At 48.4% G+C, this 22,708-nt stretch overlaps 1 protein-coding gene across 2 annotated transcripts in view; it reads left to right on the top strand.

Moving 5' to 3' along the window:
- The window catches only part of XRCC3 (X-ray repair cross complementing 3), a 53,033-nt gene that overhangs the window by 13,121 nt on the left and 17,204 nt on the right, over window positions 1–22,708 (top strand). For both annotated transcript variants that reach the window (XM_029065836.2, XM_039912078.1), the window contains exons 4-6: window positions 6,883–6,957; window positions 8,907–9,044; window positions 11,897–12,109. In XM_029065836.2, coding sequence (XP_028921669.1) covers window positions 6,903–6,957; window positions 8,907–9,044; window positions 11,897–12,109 — 406 coding nt within the window. In that variant the 5' untranslated portion in view covers window positions 6,883–6,902. The remainder of the gene's footprint in view (window positions 1–6,882; window positions 6,958–8,906; window positions 9,045–11,896; window positions 12,110–22,708) is intronic.

Raw genomic sequence — 22,708 nt, 5'->3', positions numbered from 1 at the left:
ACTGGGATAGATACGAGATCATCAGGTCCCACATGAGGCTCACAGTCTAATCAATCGATCGTATTTATTGAGAGCTTACTGTGTGCAGAGCACTTTACTAAGCACTTAGGAGAGGACAGTATAACAGATGCCTTCCCTGCTCACAACAAGCGTGCAGTCTAGAGGGGGAGAGAGACAGTATAAATAAATAAATTATGGCTGTGTGCATAAGTGCTGTGGGACTGGGAGGGGGATGAATAAAGGGGGCAAGTCAGGTCGATACAGAAGGGAGTGGAAGACAAGGAAAGGAAGGCTTAGTCAGGGAAGGCCTCTTGGAGGAGATGTGCCTTCGATAAGGCTTTGAAGTAGGAGAAAGTAATTGTCATTTGGATATTCATTCAATGGTATTTATTGAGCGCTTACTATGTGCAGAGCACTGTACTAAGCGCTTGGAATGTACAGATCAGTAGCAGATACAGTCCCTGCTGTTTGACAGGCTTACAGTCTAATCAGGGGAGACAGACAGACAAGAACAATAGCAATAAATGGAATCAAGGGGATGAACATCTCATTAAAACAATAGCAAATAAATAGAATTAAGGTGATGTACATTTCATTAACAAAATAAATAGGGTAATGAATAAATAGGGTAATGAAGATATGAAGAGGGAGGGCGTTCCAGGCCAGGGGAAGGATGTGGGCGAGAGGTCGGCAGTGAGCTAAACGAGATTGAGGTACAGTGAGTAGGTTGGCATTAGAGTAGTGAAGTGTGTGGGTTGGGTTGAAATAGGAGAGTATTGAGGTGAGGTAGGAGGGCTTAAGGTAATCGAAGTTTCTGTTCGATGTGGAGGTGGATGGGCAACCAAGGGAGGTTCTTGAGGATGGGGAACATGACCTGAATGTTCTTGTAGAAAACTGATCTAGGCGGCACAGTGAAGTATGGACTGGAGTGGCAGGAGGCAGGGAGGTGTCACCCGTCGCCGGGGAGGGGTTTGTTCGGAATTGGCACGGCGAGAGAAGAAAGAGGCCAGGGATGGAGAGCCTGAGTTTTTCATAAAATTTATTCCTCGAGGCGAGTTGAATTATGTGATTATTTAGACGCAATGAATTGAACTTCCCTTTTGGGAGGAATATGATTATTGGTGGTGTGAGAGCTTCCCTAAATATACTCCAATGTTACGTTTGGCAGAACACCCGGGTCCACCCAGGCGGAATCGATTTATGGTTTGCTTGCACGTGGTGAGGCGGCTACCTCTCACCCATGTACCCTCCCCACACGGGAGGAATCCACTTATGCGCTACTTGCGCTTGGGGAGGCGGCTAGCCCCCACCATGTTCACGTCCCACTCGGGAGGAATCCACTTAGGTGTTAAATTCACTTATGCTTTATATACCCATGGTGAAGCCCCTAGCTCCCACCCGGGAGAAATCCAATTAAACGTTTACATACCCATGGCGAAGCATCTGGCTTTCAGCCCCAAGAGCATTCAGGAGGATGGGACACTCACCCATCCCGTGGCTCCTCACTTGGTGTAGGCAGAGTGGGCTTTTCACGCTCTGGACAGAGGCGACCTGCAACGGCTGCTGAAAGTCTCGATCCTCTGCACGGAAGGTTAGAGGCTGCAGGTATTTATCACCTGTGCTCTTAGGCCATTCCAGCTTCCGGCCTCAGTTTATCCAATCTCTACCCTCCCCCCTCCTCCATACCTAATTTGATTGGCACTGGGGCAAGGGGCAACTGCTGTAGTCCTGGCTTGGACTGTCAATCTGTCAGTTTTGGTTGTGGGGGCAGTATCCCACCCACACTTCCGAGTTCCGCCTCCTGGTTCAGGAGATCATGAGCTAGCTTTTGACCTTGAGCTGGTCGGTACCCCAGAGTCACCTTGGGACAAGAGGTCAGCGAGGAGGCTGCTACTAATCAAGGAGAGATGGGATAAGTGCTTGGATTACTGAGCTAGCCCTTCGGATGGGGAGGAAAGAGTGGATTTTAGCAATTTTGTAAAGGTTGAATCCACAGGATTTAGTGATAGGTTGATTAAGAGAGAGGAGACAAGGATAATGCTAAGGTTATGGGCTTGTGAGACAGGAAGGATGGTGGTGAAAGTCAAGGGAAGGACAGGGTTTGGGTGGGAAGATAAGGAGCTCTGTTTTGGACATTTTAAGTTTGAGGTGACTACAGGACATCCAAGAAGAGATGTCTTGAAGGAGGAAGTATGAGACTGCAAAGGAAGAGGGAGATCAGGGCTGGAGATGTAGATGAAGCCATGTGAGCAAATGAGTGAAGGGAATGGCTAAAGGTGGAGAATAGAAGGGGACCCAGAACTGAACCTTGAGGAACCCCCAAAGTTAGGGGTTGGGAGGTAGAGGAGGAGCCCGTGAAAGGGACTGAGAATGAGCAGCCAGAGAGATAGGAGGAAAACCAGGAGAGGACAATGTCGGTGAAGCTGAGGTTGGATAATGTTTCCGGGAGAAAGGGGTGGTTGAGAGTGTCGAAGGAAGCTGAAAAGTCGAGAAGGATTAGGATGGAGTAGAGACCACTGGAGTTGGTGAAAAGGAGATTATTGGTGACCTTGAGGGAGTAGTTTCTGTTGAGTAAAGGGGATGGAAGCCAGATTGGAGGGGATCAAGGAGAAAATTGGAGAGTACACTTGAGACAGTGGGTGTAGACAACTCACTCAAGGAATTTGGAGAGAAATGCTAGGAGGGAGATGGATGATAATTGGAGGGAGCCATGGGGTTAAGGGAGGGTTAGGATAGGGGAGATATGGGCATGTTTGAAAATAATGGGGACAAGGTCACTGGAGAGTGAACGATTGAAGAGGGTAGTTAGGGAGGAAAGAAGGGAGGGAGCCGGTGTTTTCGTAAGGTGTGATGGAATGGGGTCAGATGTGCAGGTGGAGGTGGTGGATTTTGAGAGAAGGCAGGAGATTTCATGTTGAGATACTGCTGGGAAAATTAAGACAGTTAAAGAAGAGGTAGGAGTGAGGGATTGGGAAGAGGTAGGGGAGATTTTAGGGAGATCATGTCTGATAGTTTCAATTTTTTGAATGAAGTAGGTGGCCAGATCACTGGGGGCAAAAGCTGGGAGAGGCTAGGGGACAGGGGCTTTTTAGGAGGGAGTTAAACATCTGGAACAACAGGGAAGGGTGATGGATGTTGATAAGGAAGGAGAAATAATTTTGCCAGGCAGAGAGAGGGGAAAGTTAAAACACGCAAGGATGAACTTGAAGTGAATTAGGTCAGCCTGATATCTAGACTTTCCCCAGAAGTGCTCTGCAGCTTGTGCACAGAATCTAAGGAAATGGACTGTGTAGTTGATCCAGGGCTCTGGGTTAGTGCTATGTGATGGATAAGGGGATAGGGGAGCGAGTGAGTTGAGTTCATTAAAGAGGGTGGCATTGAGAGTGACAATCAGGTCAACAAAGGAAGGAAGTTCGGGTTTGGAGGCTAAATGAGGCAGGATGAGTTGAGAAAATTGGGTGGGGTCAAAAGATTGGAGGTCTCTATGGGGGAACAGGACAGATTTGTGGGGAGGAGGCAGGCGTGAGGGCAAGAAGGCAGGTGAGGAGGTTGTGGTCAGAGAGATTTCAGAGTTTGGTGAGATTAGAGATTGTGTAGTAGTTAGAGACGATGAGATCGAGTGTGTGTCCAAATGGGTGAGCTGGGGTGGAGCAGGAGGTGGGGGGAGATGAGGAGTGATAGAAAGCGGGTAGCGGAAGGGTTGTCGGGAACTCCTGTGTGGATAGTACCCAAGGATAAACATGGGGACAGAGAAAGCAAAATAGGGTTCCAAATGGTTCAAAAAAATTGGAGGTGGGACCTGGAGGGGCTGAAGCGGACAGTTACTAGAATCTGGAGCGGGCGATAGAGGCGGATGATGTGAGCTTCCAAGGCAGGGAAAGAAAAGGATGGGGGAGGTGAAATGGTGCAAAAGCGGCAGTGGGGAGCAAGAAGGAAGCCAACACCCCCTTTCCAGTGAAAAGTCTAAGTAGGATGGAGGACAGGTATTGAATCCCCATTGTGCAGATGAGGGTACTGAGGCACTGAAAAGTTAAATGACTTACCCAAGTTCACAGAAGGTATGTGGCAGAGCCGCAATTATTATTATTATCAATAATAATAATAATACTTGTTAAATTCTTACTTTGTGCCAAGCACTGTTCTAAGCACTGGGGTAGATACGAGGTAATCGGGTTGAACACAGTCCCTGTTCCACATGGGGCTCACAGCCTCAATCCCCATTTTACAAATGAAGTCACTGAGGCCCAGAGAAGTGAAGTGACCTGCCCAAAGCCACACAGCAGACAAGTGGTGGAGCCAGAATTAGAAGCCATGACCTTCTGACTCCAAGGCCCGGGCTCTAACCATTAGGCCGTGCTGCTTCTCCAAGTTCTCCTAGGACCTAGAACCTAGGTCTTCTCACTACCAGGCCTGCGCTCTTTCCAAGACCACTTTGCTTGTAGGGAAAGGCGATCCACTTCCCCCTTAAGAAGTAATAATAATAATGGTATTTTTAAGCGCTTACCACATGCAGAGCACTGTTCTAAGCGCTGGGGTAGATACAGGGTAATCAGGTTGTCCCACGTGAGGCTCACAGTCTTCATCCCCATTTTGCAGATGAGGTAACTGAGGCACAAAGAAGTGAAGTGACTGGCCCACAGTCACACAGCTGGCAAGTGGTGGAGCCAGGATTTGAACCCATGACCTCTGACTTTCAAGCCCGGGCTCTTTCCACTGAGCCACGCTGCTTCAGTCGATTACACCAAAGGGATTGGATTTACCTTACATGATCCCGGGTGAAATGCTTTTGTTTTCCTTCATTCTGAGGCAGAGAGGATTAACTAAGAGCCAGAGCTGCCCAGCAGGACATTTCCAGCCTGTTAGCCCCTGGAACGTCTGCCAGGAGGGTCAGCCCAGTGGACAGAGGAGTTTATATTATTAGGGCAGGACTGTTTGTTGACCGGGTTAGGAGATAACCGTGCTGCTGAAGCCAGTGTTTGCTGCAGTTGGGGGGAGCAGACCCTCTGCCAGCCACATTAGCGGAACAGCAAACTCTGCAGCCACCCGAAAGGAGGATGTCCTTGGGGTGGACAGCTTTACCTCTGCCACTGGTCAGCTGTGTGACTGTGGGTAAGTCACTTATCCTCTCTGTGCCTCAGTTACCTCATCTGAAAATGGGGATGAAGACTGTGAGCCTCACGAGGGACAACCTGATTACCCTGTATCTACCCCAGCTCTTAGAACAGTGCTCTGCATGTAGTAAGCACTTAACAAATACCAACATTATCATTATTATTACCTTTACTGAAAAGTTCTTCAACTGCTGTCACATCTGTATGGGGAGGGACGAGGGGAACATATTTGATGTGGGGCTGATCAAAACCCCTGGGATTTGTTAATAATAATAACAGTTATAGGGTTCATGAAGCACTGATCACGTGTAAAGAACATGTGAATCGGCACCGGAGTAGATACATGTGAATTGAGACTGTGAGCCCCACGTTGGACACGGAGTGTGTCCAACCTGATTAGCTTGGATCTACCCCAGTCCTTAGAACAGTGTCTGGCACAGAGTAAGAACTTATTCATTCAATTGTATTTATTGAGAACTTACTGTGTGCAGAGCCCTGTACCAAGCGCTTGGGAGAGTACAAAATAATAACTGTGGTGTTTGTTAAGCGCTCACTATGTGCCCGGCACTGTGCTGAGCACTGGGGGTAGATAGAAGCAAAGGCTGGACACAATCCCTGTCCCACGTGGGGTTCACAGTGTCAATCCCCATTTTACAGATGAGGTAACCGAGGCACAGAGAAATGAAGTGACTTCCCAAGGTCACACAGCAGACAAGCGGCGGAGCCAGGATTAGAACCCGTGAACTTCCGACTCGCAGACCAATACTCTAATCACTACACCACGCTGCCTAACAAAAACCATATTTTTTAAAAAAAGGTCAGACTCAATCCCTGTTCCACACAGGGCTCACAATCTAAGCAGGAGGGAGAAAAGAGAAGCAGGGTGGCATAGTGGCTAGAGCACAGAACGGGGAGTCAGAAGGTCTATAGGTTCTAATCCTCGCTCTGCCACTTGCCTGCTGTGTGATCCTGGTCAAGTCACTTAGCCTCTCTGTGCCTCAGTTGCCTCATCTGTAAAATGGGAATTAAGAATGTGAGCCCCGCCAGGGACATGGACTGTGTCCAAACTGATGAGCTTGTATCTACCCCAGTGCTTAGTACAGTTCCTGGCACAAAAGTAAGTGCTTAACAAATACCATTGAAGAAAACAACAAACCCCAAAATGCCAAGGTATTAATCCCCAGTTTATAGATGAGCAAACTAAGGCTCAATGAGGTAAAGTGACTTGCCCAAGGTCACACAGTTTTTCAGTAAGTTGAAAACCCTGACCCTGCGCATCAGTTTAGTCAGACCTTCCTTCCAACTCTATCATTCCAAGGCATTTTAGAAGATATGCTATTTTTGTGGATTTGTATAGCACAAATGATTGCGGTTCTTTTGTACAAAACGATAAATGCTTTTGTCTCCAAAGTGTCAAGCCCCTACTCTTCTAGAAGACATTTGTATATAAACTTACTGGGCTGAGTTCACGTTGCCAAGTTACCAATTTCAAGATGGGGAATTGAAAATTTCCATTTGGCTTGGAAATGCCGATCGCACTATAACTGCCAGTTATCGTGCTCAAGCTCTCTGATGAAAACTCGTTCTCCCTCTATATCAAAGAGAAATGTAATCATTCCAATGATTGCACACATTCTAGGAAATTGTATCCTGTCTGTCATCGTTTAATAATTCATAACGCTCAGATCCCCACTAAAATGATTGTGTTTGACTAAACAGCATGTTAGTGCTGTGATGTTTGTCGATGCTGATTTAATGTTTCTTCTCCTAGGAATTGCAGTTGAGGAAGAAATGGATTGGGACCAGTTGGAACTGAATCCCAAAGTGATTGCCGCTGTTAAGAAAGGTAATCATGGCTGGATTAAAATATAATGGGTTTTGGGGTGGGCCGGCTCTGGAAAGGATTCATACTCCTCCCTTCTGAGACATGACCTCCTTGGGGGACTGTCGTCTTCAGGAGTCATTTTCGATGGAAATTGCATTCCAGTCCCATAGGATTTGGAGCTGTGGGGACTTAGTTTTCGAGTTTTCATCTCCCACTCCCTTCTGCGTCACCCTGACTTGCTCCCTTTGCTCTTCCTTCCACCCAGCCCCAAAGCACTTACGTACATTTCTGTCATTTTATTTATCTCTTTGCTCTTCCCTCATCCCCCTGCCCCACAGCACTTAGGTACCTGTCTGTAATTTTATTTATTTGTATTGATGTCTATTTCCTCTATTCTAAACTGTGAGCTCATTTTGGGCCGGGGATGTCACCGTTTACTGTTGTATTATACTTTCCCAAGCGATTGGTACAGTGCTGTGCGGGCTCAATAAATATGATTGAATTGAATGAATGAGTATATGGTGACTGGGCATTGGGACAAGTTATTGTCCCATCCTCTGCACACATGTCTCAACAGAGGAGAGGGAGGTCAGAGAGCAGGGGAAGCACAGTGTGGAAGAGTAGGAAGAGATGAACTCTGCCTTCAAGGAGCTTAATAATAATAATAATAATGTTGGTATTTGTTAAGCGCTTACTATGTGCAGAGCACTGTTCTAAGCGCTGGGGTAGATACAGAGTAATCAGGTTGTCACACGTGAGGCTCACAGTTAATCCCCATTTTACAGATGAGGTCACTGAGGCACAGAGAAGTGAAGTGACTTGCCCACAGTCACACAGCTGACAAGTGGCGGAGCCGGGATTCAAACCCAAGGCCTTTGACTCCCAAGCCCGGGCTCTTTCCACTGATCCATGCTGCTTCTTAAAGCTGCTGCTTTCCCAGAAGAGTGACAGACATCCTTAAGATATGTTTCCTAACTGTGGGAAATCATTGGAAGTTTGAAAGAACTCTAAGTCATAGTTTGCATTTTGGGGAGGTTGAGAAATGAATTTTTAAAATATAGCAACTCAGATGTATTTTAAGGTGGATAGCAAATGACTTTTATTAAAGTCCTGTCAGAAATTACTTATCTTCTCTAAGACCCAGGGCTTAGAATGGGTTGCATTCCTTCTAGTTCTTCCTCCTGTCTGTAATTTATTTTATGTCCTCTACACTGTGTTTTCATTGTGGGCAGGGAATGTATCTGTTTATTGTTATACTCTCCTAAGCGCTTAGTACAGTGTTCTGCACAGAGTGCTCAGTAAATACAACCGAATGAACAGGAAGTTCATTTGGCCACATTTTCATGACAGTCCCTCTCTTGCGTCTCCACATCTCGTTGCTGGCTTTACCGTGTCAACGGTGGTCTCGCCTATCCCGCCGTCGACCCCTGGGTCACGTCCTCCCGCGGTCCTGGAACGCCCTCCCTCCTCACCTCCGCCAAACTGATTCTCTTTCCCTCTTCAAAACCTTACTTAAAAATCACCTCCTCCAAGAGGCGTTCCCAGACTGAGCTCCTCTTCCCCCTCTACTCCCTCTGCCATCCCCCCTTTACCTCTCCGCAGCTAAAGCCTCATTTTCCCCTTTTCCCTCTGCTCCTCCACCTCTCCCTTCCCATCCCCACAGCACTGTACTCGTCCGCTCAACTGTATATATTTTCGTTACCCTATTTATTTTGTTAATGAATTGTACATCGCCTTGATTCTATTTAGTTGCCATTGTTTTCACGAGATGTTCTTCCCCTTGACGCTGTTTAGTGCCATTGTTCTTGTCTGTCCGTCTCCCCCGATTAGACTGTAAGCCCGTCAAACGGCAGGGACCGTCTCTATCTGTTGCCGACTTGTTCATCCCAAGCGCTTAGTACAGTGCTCTGCACATAGTAAGCGCTCAATAAATACTATTGAATGAATGAATTGTTCTTGTTTAATTTCAGCTCAGATAAATTCAGCGAGGGAAGTTTTGAATCTTTCTGTCCCAGACTTGCAGAGACTGACAAAGCTCTCCAGCCTCGATGTCCAGCGTTTATTAAAAACTGTCGCTTTAGCGCTAAGGAGGAACACCGTGGTCACAGGTAAGGGGAGAAAGGGGGAGGCCAGGAAATGCGAAGGGGATTTGGTTGAACGTGAAGGCAGATATGAGAATAGCAAAATAAGGCCCACAGAGATTATGCTAATTGCTTAAACTTGGAAACTCTGAAAACAGATTGTGTTCTAACAACGTCCTAATCCCCTTCAAAATCCCTGCTCCTAAAAGGGAAGCATGGGAAGCAGCGTGGCTCAGTGGAAAGAGCCCAGGCTTGAGAGTCAGAGGTCATGGGTTCAAATCCTAGCCTTGCCACTTGGCAGCTGTGTGACTTTGAGCAAGTCACTTCACTTCTCTGGGCCTCAGTTACCTCATCTGTAAAATGTGGGACAATCTGATTACCCTGTGTCTACCCCAGCACTTAGAACAGCGCTATGCACATAGTAAACGCTTAACAAATACCAACATTATCATTATCATTATTATTATTTAAAGCAAGTATAAACTGCCTTTATGGACTGAAGTGTACAACCCCAGTGTGGCCCAGTGGGTAAAGCATGGGCCTGGGAGTCAGAGGACCTAGGTTCTAATCCCAGTTCCTCCCATTGCCTGATGTGTGACCTGGAGCAAGTCATTTTAACTCCTCTGTGCCTCAGTGATCTCATCTATAAAATGGGGATAAAATGCCCATTTTCTCTCTCCCTCTTAGGCTATGAGTCCCCTGGGGGACAGGGACAGATAAACGTGCATCTAGCCCTAGAAAAGTGCTTGACATCTAACGCTTCACAAATTCCCCAGTAATTACCATCGAGGGGAGATTTTGTGTAACCTGAACTATTTCATGACTCACGAGAAGCAGCGTGGCCTAGTGGATAAAGCACGGAGCCAGAGGACCTGGGTTCTAATCCCGGCTCCGCCACTTGCCTGCTGGATGACCTAGGGCAACTCTCTTCACTTCTCTGGACCTCAGCTACCTCATCTATAAAAATGGGGATTAAGAATGTGAGCCCCATGCGGGACAGGAACTGTGTCCAACTGGATCGACTTGTGTCTATCCCAGTGCTTAGAACAGTGCCTGGCACATAGTAAGCGCTTAACAGATACCATGAGAAAAGACCCTGTGGAACAGCAAGGGAAACCCACCCACTTCCCTGGGGACTATATCCAACTTGATTAACTTGTATCTACCCCAGCGCTTAGAACAGTGCTTGGTACATAGTAAGCCTCAACAGTTACCATTATAGTAATAATAATAATATTACCTCAGCACTTAGTGATTAGTATGTAGTAAAGCACTCAACAGTTACCATAATAGTAATAATAATAATTATTACCACCACACTTAGAACAGTGCTTGGTACATAGTAAGCGCTCAACAGTTACCATAATAGTAATAATAATTACAATTACCACAGCACTTAGAACAGTGTTTGGTACATAGCGCTCAACAGGTACCATAATAATAATTATTATATTACCTCAGCACTTAGAACAGTGCTTGGTCCATAGTAAGCACTCAACAGTTCATTCATTCATTCATTCAATAGTATTTATTGAGCGCTTACTATGTGAAGAGCACTGTACTAAGTGCTTGGGATGAACAAGTCGGCAACAGATAGAGACAGTCCCTGCCGTCTGACGGGCTTACAGTCTAATCGGGGGAGACGGACGGACAAGAACAATGGCAATAAACAGAGTCAAGGGAAAGAACATCTCGTAAAAACAATGGCGACTAAATAGAATCGAGGCGATGTACAATTCATTAACAAAATAAATAGGGTAATGAAAATATATACAGTTGAGCGGACGAGTACAGGGCTGTGGGGAGGGGAAGGGAGAGGTGGAGGAGCAGAGGGAAAAGGGGAAAAAGAGGGTTTAGCTGTGGGGAGGTAAAGGGGGGATGGCAGAGGGAGTAGAGGGAGAAGAGGAGCTCAGTCTGCGAAGGCCTCTTGGAGGAGGTGAGTTTTAAGTAGGGTTTTGAAGAGGGGAAGAGAATCAGTTTGGCGGAGGTGAGGAGGGAGGGCGTTCCAGGACCGCGGGAGGACGTGACCCAGGGGTCGACGGCGGGATAGGCGAGACCGAGGGACGGTGAGGAGGTGGGCGGCGGAGGAGCGGAGCGTGCGGGGTGGGTGGTAGAAAGAGAGAAGGGAGGAGAGGTAGGAAGGGGCAAGGTGATGGAGAGCCTTGAAGCCTAGAGTGAGGAGTTTTTGTTTGGAGCGGAGGTCGATAGGCAACCACTGGAGTTGTTTAAGAAGGGGAGTGACATGCCCAGATCGTTTCTGCAGGAAGATGAGCCGGGCAGCGGAGTGAAGAATAGACCGGAGTGGGGCGAGAGAGGAGGAAGGGAGGTCAGAGAGAAGGCTGACACAGTAGTCTAGCCGGGATATAACGAGAGCCCGTAACAGTAAGGTAGCCGTTACCATTAAGTAGTAATAATTATTACCGCAGCACGTAGAACAGTGCTTGGTACACAGTAAGCCCTCAACTGTTACCATTACAGTAATAATAATTATTCTCACTGCAGCACTTAGAACAGTGCTGGGTATATAGTAAGTGCTCAACAGTTACCATAATAATAATAATTATTATTATTACCTCAGCACTTAGAACAGTGCTTGGTACATAGTAAAGTGCTCAACAGTTACCATAATAGTAACAATTATTATTATTACTGCAGCACTTAGAACAGTGCTGGGTACATACATAGTAAGCGCTCAACAGTTACCATAATAATGATAATAATTATTATTGCCGCAGCCCTTAGGACAGTGCTTGACTCATAGTAAACGCTCAACGAATGCCGTGAAACAAGCCACGCTGAGAAACCGTTGAATGACGTCTGTCTCCCTCTCCCTTTCTCTGTCCCTCTTGCTCTCCCCATGTCCCCCTACACCCGCCAAGCGCTTCACATGTATCAGCAGAGAGAGAAATTCCCGGCCCAGCACCGGAAACTCAGCTTGGGCTGCTCGGTCCTGGACGGGCTGTTGGGCGGCGGCCTTCCCCTGGCGGGGATAACGGAGCTGGCGGGGCGGAGCTCGGCTGGCAAGACGCAGATCGGCATGCAGCTCTGCCTTTCCGTGCAGTACCCTCCCCTCTACGGGGGGCTGGGGGCAGGTGAGTGGCGGACGCCCCCGCGTTTCCTTCTGCACCGGGACTATCAGCCTCGTCCCCGGCGGGCGATACGGCGGTACCCTGGCCCAACGGGATCGTGGCTGAAGCCAGGAGATCGAGCCCACCCGGCTCTGCCGCTTTTCTACCGTGTGACCGCCGATAAGTCGTTTCACTTCTCTGGGCCTCGGGGACCCCATCTGTAAAATGGGGATGAAGACTGGGAGCCCCCACGTGGGGCGTGGATCGGGTCCAACCTCATTACTTTGTCTCTACCCCAGCCCTCAGAACAGTGCCTGGCACATAGTAGGCGCTTAACAAATATCATAAAAAAAAAGGAGATTCGTGGGAATATCCTAGGGGCCGGATCCAAGTTCCCGACGTGCAGGGGTAAGCAGGTCCCCGTGTGTATTTGTGTGAAGAATCTGTTGGGAGCGGTAGTGTGTACCGCTGGGTGTCTGAGGTGTCTTTTTTCTTCCTCATGCCTGAATATGCTGCTTACAAGATAGTGAATCAGTGGTATTTTTGGTATCTAGACTGTAAGCTTCTTTTGGGAAGGAAACGTGCCTACTTTCTATTCTATTCTATTGTACTCTCCCAAGCGCTTAGAGCAGTGCTCCGCAAACAGTGAACACTCAAGAAGAGAAGGAACGGGGCCTAGTGGATAGAGCCCGGGCCTGGAGTCAGAAGGACCCGGGTTCGGATCCCGGCTCGGCCACTTGTCTGCCACCCTGGACGAGTCACTTCACTTCTCTGTGCCTCAGCTTCCTCATCTGTAAAATGGGGATTATGACTGTGAACCCCATGTCAGACAGGGACTGTGTCCAACCCATTCATTCATTTATTCCATCATTTTTCTTGAGCGCTCACTGTGTGCAACCCACTGTACTAAGCACTTGGGAGAGTACAGTACAACAACAGATATATTCCCTGCCCACAACGAGCTCACAGTCTGGAGATTGATTTGTATCTACCCCAATGCTTTGTACAATGCTTGGCACAGGAAGGGCTCAACAAATACCATCAAAAAAAATACCAGGGATGGATTGAGCACTTACTATGTGCACAGCACTTGGGAGAATACAAAAGAGTAGGTAGACATGATCCCAGCCCTCAAGGAATTTACGATATACTGGAGTTTATAATCTAGTGGAATTTACAGCCTATACAAGGTTTTATTACTCTGCTCCCAACCCTTATGGAGAGGCAGCAGGGCCTAGAGGGGAAGGATCACGGGTCCGGGAGACAGAGGATCTGGATTCTAATACACGTATTTGCCGCATTCTCTGATTGACTTATATCTACTCCAGTGCTTAGAACAGTGCTTGGCACAAAGTGCTTAACGCTTGCCATGATTCTTCTTATTACTTCAGTAAAGTGTGCAAATCACTTAGCTTGGGAGTCAGAGGTCATGGGTTAGAATCCCGGCTCTGTCACTTGTTAGCTGTGTAACTTTGGGCAAGTCACTTCACCTCTCTGGGCCTCAGTTGCCTCATCTGTAAAATGGGGATGAAGACTGTGAGCCTCACGTGGGAAAACCTGATGACCCTGTATCTACTCCAGCGCTTAGAACAGTGCTCTGCACTTAGTAAGCGCTTAACAAATACCAACATTATTATTATTATTATTTATTACACTCTTTGTATATTATAATGTGCCCATGTGACAGCTGTATTTCCTTGCTAGATGGATGAAAATCACCTAGGTGACCCTCTCATCTCCCGATCTCACAAAGTACGATCTGTTCGGTCGCAAGTTCCCTTATTACAGTAGTTCACCTTTTAAATCAGACATTAGGGCTTTGGGCTTTAATCTGGGTCTCCATCCTCTCCTGTAAACATAAACAGAGCGTAGAAGAATGCAGTTTTCTGAGCGCCCCGCATTCCCATCGGGAATCCGTGATCTCGGAGCCGGGGGTTCATTCATTCATTCAATAGTATTTATTGAGCGCTTACTATGTGCAGAGGACTGTACTAAACACTTGGAATGTACAAATCAGTAACAGATAGAGAACAGTCCCTGCCCTTTGACGGGCCTATAGTCTAATGGGGGAGACGGACGGACAAGAACAATGGCAATAAATAGAGTCAAGGGGAAGAACATCTCATTAAAACAATAGCAAATAATAGAATCCAGGTGATGTACATCTCATTAACTAAATAAATAGGGTAATGAAGATATATACAGTTGAGCGGACGAGGGGGTTAAAAGATCGAGCTCCGAAGCCGGACTCCGAACGAGCCCCGGATGATTAAAGGCCACGGGACTTCTGACGGTATTTAATCACCCCCGCTGTAAAAGCCGGGGCTGAGCAGTTAGAGAAGGGAGGTGACCCACAGCCCGGGTTCCCTCCTCTTTTAGTTTACCATCCGTACCGGACGACGCGGATGGGGGTCTTAACTGCGTCCCTCGGCAACCCTTCTTCCCCCAGCAAAAATGCCCCGGGTGGGGGGGTCGGGATGCGCCGAGACAGAACTGCGAGGGTCCCGGCGGTGCTTGCGTAATGTGGGCTACCCCTTTTCTAGAAAGGGGTAGGGATTTGCCAGGAAGAGGATGACAAAAGCGAAGCCATCGGGGTCTAAACTGGCGAGATGAGGCCTGCCAATTTCCCCGGGCTGGACAAGCCGGAGCATGGCACTGACGGTCTCTGGCGCCCTCTTCTGGCCGCCCTCGGGCCTGCACGCCTTCGCCCAGGAAATAGCAGCGCTCTCTTATTCATTCAATCGTATTTATTGAGCACTTACTATGTGCAGAGCACTGTACTAACCGCTTGGAATGGACAAATCATCATCATCATAATGTTGGTATTTGTTAAGCGCTTACTATGTGCAGAGCACTGTTCTAAGCGCTGGGGGAGATCTAGGGTCATCAGGTTGCCCTACGCGAGGCTCACGGTTAATCCCCATTTTTATGATCATAATAATGTTGGTATTTGTTAAGCGCTCACTATGTGCAGAGCACTGTTCTAAGCGCAGGGGGAGCTAGAGGGTCATCAGGTTGTCCCACGTGAGGCTCACAGTCTTCATCCCCATTTTACAGATGAGGTAACTGAGGCACAGAGAAGTGACGTGACTTGCCCACAGTTACACAGCTGCCAAGTGGCAGAGCCGGGATTCGAACCCCTGACCTCTGATTCCCAAGCCCAGGCTCTTTCCACTGAGCCATAATAATGTTGGTATTTATTATTAATAATAATAATAATAATGTTGGTATTTGTTAAGCACTCACTATGTGCAGAGCACTCTTCTAAGCGCTGGGGGAGATCTAGGGTCATCAGGTTGCCCCATGTGAGGCTCATGGTTAATCCCCATTTTTATAATCATAATAATGTTGGTATTTGTTAAGCGCTCACTATGTGCAGAGCACTGTTCCAAGCGCTGGGGGAGCTAGAGCGTCTGGTTGTCCCACGTGAGGCTCACAGTCTTAACCCCCATTTTACAGATGCGGTAACTGAGGCACAGAGAAGTTAAGTGACTTGCCCACAGTCACACAGCTGACAAGTGGCAGTCAGGATTCAAACCCATGACCTCTGACTCCAAAGCCTGTGCTCTTTCCACTGAGCCACGCTGCTTTCTGTTTAAGTGCTTACTATGTGCAGAGCACTGTTCTAAGCGCCGGGGGAGATCCAGGGTTATCAGGTTGTCCCACATGAGGCTCACAGTGAATCCCCATTATTTTAATAATAATAATGTTGGTATTTGTTAAGCACTCACTATGTGCAGAGCACTGTTCTAAGCGCTGGGGGAGATCCAGGATCATCAGGTTGTCCCACATGAGGCTCATGGTGAATCCCATTATAATAATAATCATAATGTTGGTATTTGTTAAGCGCTCACTATGTGCATTGCACTGTTCTAAGCGCTGGGGGAGATCCAAGGTCATCAGGTTGTCCTACATGAGGCTCACAGTCTTCATCCCCATTTTACAGATGAGGTAACTGAGGCCCAGAGAAGTGAAGTGACTGGCCCACAGTCACACAGCTGCCAAGTGGCAGAGCTGGGATTCGAACCCATGACCTCTGACTCCCAAGCCGGGCTCTTTCCCCTGAGCCTAATGTTGGTGGTATTTGTTAAGAGCTTACTATGTGCCAAGCACTGCTCTAAGCGCTGGGGGATTACAAGGTCATCAGATGGTCCTGTGGGACTCACAGTTTTCATCCCCATTTTCCAGATGAGGGAACTGAGGCCCAGAGAAGCGAAGTGAGTCGCCTAAAGTCACCCAGCTGGCAAGTGGCAGAGCCGGGATTAGAACCCATGACCTCTGACTCCCAAGCCCGGAGTGGCTGTGGCTCTGTGGCTCAGTTACCTCATTTGTAAAATGGGATTTAAGACTCGGAGCCCTGTGTGGGACAGGGACTGTGTCCAACCTGATTAATCTATATTCACCTCATTGCTTAGAACAGTGTCTGGCACATAATAATTGTTTAACAAATATCATTAAAATAAAAAAAGTCAGAGAACCTGGGTTGGAACTATTCTAGCTCTGTCACTTGTCTGCTGTGTGATCTTGGGCAGTCACTCAACCTCTCTGTGGCTCAGTTACCTCATCTGTAAAATGGGGGTGATGATTGTGAGCCCCATGTGGGGACGTGGATTGAGTATAACCTGATTAGCTTGTACCTACACCAGCACCTAGTACAGTTCCTGGCCCACACTGCCATATTTTTTTTTTTAATCTTCGGGAGAACGATGACTTTTCGAGAGCAAAAATTTGTGCTAGACGATTTACTGTCAACCATGGAAATGGGCGTTCAGGAGAGCAACCAGCACACAGTTAGTAGGAGCATAGTTTAGTGGATATCAGAGAGATCTCGGCTGCTGGGCCTCTCCTCACTTCGGTCAGAGTCTGCCACCGCAAAGAAAATCCCCACTCCCGCTCAGCAAGTGGGCCTCAAGGAGGGCATCCCTACCCTAAAGCCTCCCCATTTTCATGTCTCAGTATCGGAGAAGCAGCATGGCTCAGTGGAAAGAGCATGGGCTTTGGAGTCAGGGCTCATGAGTTCGAATCCCAGCTCTGCCACTTGTCAGCTGTGTGACTGTGGGCGAGTCACTTAACTTCTCTGTGCCTCAGTTCCCTCATCTGTAAAATGGGGATTAAGACTGTGAGCCCCACGTGGGACAACCTGATTCCCCTATGTCTACCCCAGCGCTTAGAACAGTGCTCGGCACATAGTAAGTGCTTAACAAATACCAACATTATAATTATTATTATCCATTCAATGTGTGCGCAAAGCACTGGGCACAGGGCTTGGGAGGGGACAGTACGACAGAATTAACACACACATTTCCTGCCCAGAGCGAGCTTACCTTATTCAGGCGTGAATAATTAGGTTCCCGTTCTTCCGCTCTGCTCTGGGGTTTCCAGCTTCCGAATCCCGAGAGTGAAACCTGGGGATCGGCTGGTACTTCTGAACCCTGGCGGTCCCGGTGAGGAAGTCTAGGATTCATTTCCTCGCCCTGCTATTCTTCGAAGGTTAGTGATGAAGGACTTCCCCAAGCAAGTGGGTGCATTTCCCTTTCCGCGACCCTTCCACGGGGTCCTTTTTTTTTTTTTTTTTAATGGTACTTGCTACGCATTTGTTACGTGCCAGGCACTGTCCTAAATGCTGGGCTAGATCCAAGCTGAACAGGTTGGATAGGATCCCTGCCCCACATTTTACAGATGAGAGAACTGAGGCACAGAGAAGTGAAGTGACTTACCCAAGGTCAAATGGCAGATGAGTGGCCTAGTGGAAAGAGCACGGACCTGGGACTCAGAGGACCCGGATTCTAATCCTGGCTCTGCCAACTGCTTGCTGTTTAATCTGAGGCATGTCACTTCACTGCTCTGTGCCAGTTTCCTCAACTGTAAAATGGGGATTCAACACCTGTTCTCCCTCCTACTCGGATTGTGAGCCCCATGGTGCAGGGACGGGGGACTGTGTCTGACCTAATCAACTTGTACCTGTGCTAAGAATGGAATTTGGTCACCACTGGACATTTGGGAGGCAGAAAATAGTAGATTCAAGGGGAGGTTGGATACAATCCAAGTATGAGAGGTCCCTGGTGGCTTTTTAGAAGGAAAATCAGGATTGTTGCACGGTTCACCCATAACTATGAGGATGGTTGGCCCTGGGCTGTTTTTGCCTATGCCAAGCAACCTTTACTAAGATTTTGGCACTTGGTCCCACCTGTCATGCATGACAGGCCTTAGAGCGTTTCATTACTCCATGGGAACCTCCTCGAAACCCTGTGAGGAATAATAATAATAATTGTGGTATTTGTGAAGTGTTTACTAGGTGCTAGGCACTGTATTAAGCAGGATGCAAGCAAATCGGGTTGGACCCCCTCCCTGTCCCTCGTGGGGCTTGACAGTCTCAATCCCCATTGTACAGATAAAATGACTGAGGCGCAGAGGAAGTGAAATGGCTGAACCAAGGTCACACAGCAGACAGGCAGCAGAGCCGGGATTAGAACCCAGGTCCTTCTGACTGCCGGGCCCGTGCTCTATCCACTAGGCCGTGCTGCTTCTCTAAATTTTAACCTGACCCTGATGTGATTCGAAGAGACAACCTTCTGATGTGTAGTCAGATGCGTTATCCACTGTGTCATTTTTCAATTTCCTCATCCACTGCTGAATCCCGCACACCTCAGGGGACAGTGTGGTTACTGCCAACAGCCCCTGGGACAGCTTCAGCGTTGTTTTGTTGTGGTATTTGTTAAATGCCTACTATGTGTCAAACGCTGTTCTAAACGCGGGGTTAGGTACAAGTTTATCATGTTGGACACAATCTCTGCCATGGGGCTCATGGTCTAGGTTGGAGAGAGGATGTAAACCCCCTTTTACAGATGAGGGAAATGGGGCACAGAGAAGTAAAATGACTTGCCCAAGCTCACTCAGCAAGCAGTTGGCAGAGTCAGGATTGCAAACTGCAGGGATTGGGGGCCAGAGGGAGGGGTGCTGGTGGCCGGAAGAAAAAAGGGGAGGGCTGGAACGTCCCCCGTTGGCATTTAGCCGGGGCAGCACTGTTTGTAATGAAAACAAAACATGGATTCTGAAATGGTGACAGGCTGTCAAAGCTGCAACTTTCCTCTCCAAACCAGAGCACCAGCAGTCCCGGGACCCCAGCCCAGAACAGCCATATGGGCTGCGTTCGGAATCACGGACAGAAATAGCCCTGGAGGAATCGTCAGCGTTGCCCGGAGCTGACGCCGCGGTGCGTGAAACCCTAACCCAGCAGTTTCAGAGGGAATTGTGTGTACAAAAAAACCCAGCTTCAGGGTCTGAAAAATGCCACACGGCTGTGCGTTGAGGAAAGGGAGGAGAGGAACTTGAAAGCAGGAAGAGACGTTTCATAGCTACGTGTAACTGGCCGACGTGGAGAGTGTAGCATGTGTGTAGACACGTACACAATTTTGGGGGTAGTTGAGATTAGCTCCTCCGGATGAGTTATGAAATCATCCCGGCTCTGCCGCTTTTCAGCTGGGTGACCTTGGGCAAGACACTTCACTGCTCTGGGCCTCAGTTACCTCATCCGTAAAACGGGAATTAAGACCGTGAGCCCCATATGGGACATGGACTCTGTCCAACCTGATTATCTTGTATCCGACCCAGCACTTAGCACAGTGCTGGCACATAGTAAGAGCTTAACGAATACCATTTAGAATTTTTAAAGAAAGGAAAAAAAAGCAAAAGCATATTCCTCCCCTATGTGGCCACTTCCACCCGCCCCCCCGGCTCCCTTACTCACATGAATAGACTGTAAACTCACTGTGGGCCGAGACTGTGTCTGTTATATTGTACTCTCCCAAGTGGTAGTACAGTGCTCCAGGCTCTGGGAAGTATTCCAAGCTCTGGGAAGTATTCCAGGCTCTGGGAAGCAGCATGGCCTAGTGGAGCAGAATGGCTTAGTGGATAGAGCACGGGCCTGGGAATCAGAAGGGCCTGGTTTCTAATCCTTGCCCCAGTCTGCTTCACCTCTCCGGACCTCAGTTACCTCATCTGTAAAATGGGGATTAAATCCTCCTCCCTTCAATTTAGACTGAGCCCTGTGTGGGACCGGGACTGTGTGCCACCTGATTATCTTGGGTTTAGATCCGCGCTTAGTACAATGATTGGAGCATAGTATGATCTTAACAAATACCATTCCAAAAAGTAGGTATCAGGGAGGAAGCAGGGAGCCGCTACTCAGGGGGATGACAAATCCGGTCTCCCAGAGGCAGAAGCGGGGGGAACCTTCCTCAGGTCTGACCAGTATATCATCACCAGCAGAGGAAACGGGACTGTTAAACACCCTTCCCAGACTTCATCTCAGAAACTCAATAACAGGACAGACTGACGTACGAGAATGGCCCAAGTTCCACCGCTTCAAATCCTCTGCTTTCAGCTCGGGAGAGCAGGGTGTTCTTTTAATGGCTTCCTAATGTGAGAGTCTGGAAGTCCTGTGGCCGATCTCTCTCTCTCTCGAGAACAGCCAGCCATAAAGTAGTAAGCAGAAGAAGGCAGACAAGACCCCTGTAAAAAGACAGTTTTCCACAGTGCTCCTTCCTGGGGGATGTTATGCTCGTCTTGGGCCGGACAGGGTGACCAGCAGTCAAACCCACAGGAAAACAGAAGTCATACTTTCCGCCTTCTCTTTCTGGAAGGGTTCCAGCCTCGAGGCACTTCAGCTCCAATTCCTGGCTCGCTCTCATCCACGAGGGATGCAGCAGCCACATCGATCTGAGGAAGTTATTTTCACAGACTGAACAATTCCAGCTGTTTTATTTTTATCTTTTTAAATGGCCAGGTTGTGACCCTCACACCTTGTCAGACCCTTGGATAACCATGTGGGACAGTGTGGCTGTCAAGTTCGGAGACCCCCTCTCACTGCTTCTCCCCATTTTATCTTCCGCCTGCCATCGCCTTTCTTTTCAGGTTTATATTTCCATAATTCTCACCTCTTGGGGATGGATTTCTCCTGGGAATGTGTAATTAGAATCCCCTGGGTTTTTTTTTTCGGGGGGGGGCGCAGGAGGAGAGAGAGCGTGTGTGTGCGCGCATGCACATGAGCAGTTTGGGCAAACATACTTTAGAAACCTGTAAAATAGATCACGAATTAGTTAGGAAACGGCAATTGAATATCAATTAGCTCATTTCCATTGTAATGAATTCCTATGCCCCAATTCATTTTGCTTGGAAAGGACCTGAAGTTAATTTCTTTCTGGGCCAATTATTTAAAGACATATGGCACCAGTGTTTCCGGAACTTGTAAGCGCGGGTCGTCTCTAAATGTCGGTCCCGGAGTAGAGTTATTAGTCCATACTTGGCAGGTGTCTTGTTTTGGGAGGGGGAGGGGTCCTTGACCTCAGCTCTTTTTAAAGACTGCTGCTGGTGTTTGGGGTCCGTAAAGCCTTGGTAGAAGTGGAACATCTGTTCTGGCCATTGAAAGGATTCAGCTTTATGTCTTGTCTTTAGGGACTCTCATCTAGCCAATTTCTCCTATTTCCGGTGGCCAGACTGTCGTGGCCATGTGCCCTGGTTGGGGATGGCCAATGTAGAACAGATGCCCGGGTCAGAACGCCAAGCAGGAACCACTGGGTCCAGCTTCTGATCCTGCCAGAGATGGCCTGGAGCCTCTCCTGGACCCAATAAGGAACCAGTTGGATCCTGGCTCAATAAATCAGTGATATTTATCAAGCACTTACTGTGTGCAGAGCACTGTTCTGAGAGCTTGGGAGAGGACAGAGTTGGCAGCCACGTTCCCTGCCCGCAACGAGCTCACATTCTAGAGGGGGGAAGCGAGGGCAGTGAGGAGAAGGAACGCCAACCTGGTGCCAAAGTGGAGCGAGCGGCCCCTGCCTCGTCGGCCCACCGACAAAAAGGCCTCCGATTTCCCCTAGGAACTACGGGCCCGATCCCCGTAGAGGAGTTAATTGCTGTCCAAAGAACTGGCGCCCACACGCAGGTGTTTTGTTCCGATTCCAGACTGGTTGTTGCCAGTGACAAATGGGTCCGCTCGGCCATTGAAAAGACAAAAGCCCTGATTTTGAAAGAGGGAAAGCAGCGAGAGCGCCCAGGTCATTACAACCTCTTGAGGAACGGAAAAGAAGGTGGGAGGCATTTTGGTGCGGGCTATTTGTAACTAACAGGCTTGAACAATTTTCCTGGCAACTCCTCCTACCCTTTCACTGGAAACCATTAAGGCTCGGCAGTTAGCGGCAGCTCAGCCCAGCTTAAAGGTGGTCATTATCCTACAGGCAGCTGCTAAAGAGCACGGGGGAATTAAACAACGGGGCAGCCCCAGGGGGTTGGCGGTGGGGGGATATGACAAGAGGGAGCAGGAGGTGAGAGAACACTGGTCCTTTCTCTCGCATGTCCCGCACGACTGACTTGAGGGACGTGGCCGAAGTGCCGGCTTCCGCTTCTGACCCTTAAGCCCCCACCCCCACCAACCGAAAACTCTCCGGCTCATCCCCGAAGAAGCCGTTCTGCCTTCGCGTATGTCATTAGTAGCGGGTTCTTCCGAAGTCCTCTTGGGATAAGCTTCCAATCCCCTGGTTCCAGGGCACGGCGGGGTGAGTTGGGACACGTGATAGGCCCCAGATGCATCCGGGGAGGGAGAGGCGGGAAGGGGTGTGGATTTAG

The sequence above is a fragment of the Ornithorhynchus anatinus genome, chromosome 1 (assembly GCF_004115215.2).
Source record: "Ornithorhynchus anatinus isolate Pmale09 chromosome 1, mOrnAna1.pri.v4, whole genome shotgun sequence".
NCBI classification, from domain to species: Eukaryota; Metazoa; Chordata; class Mammalia; order Monotremata; family Ornithorhynchidae; genus Ornithorhynchus; species Ornithorhynchus anatinus.
Note: the sequence above shows the minus strand (reverse complement) of the source record. Positions and strands in the feature narration are given on the sequence as shown.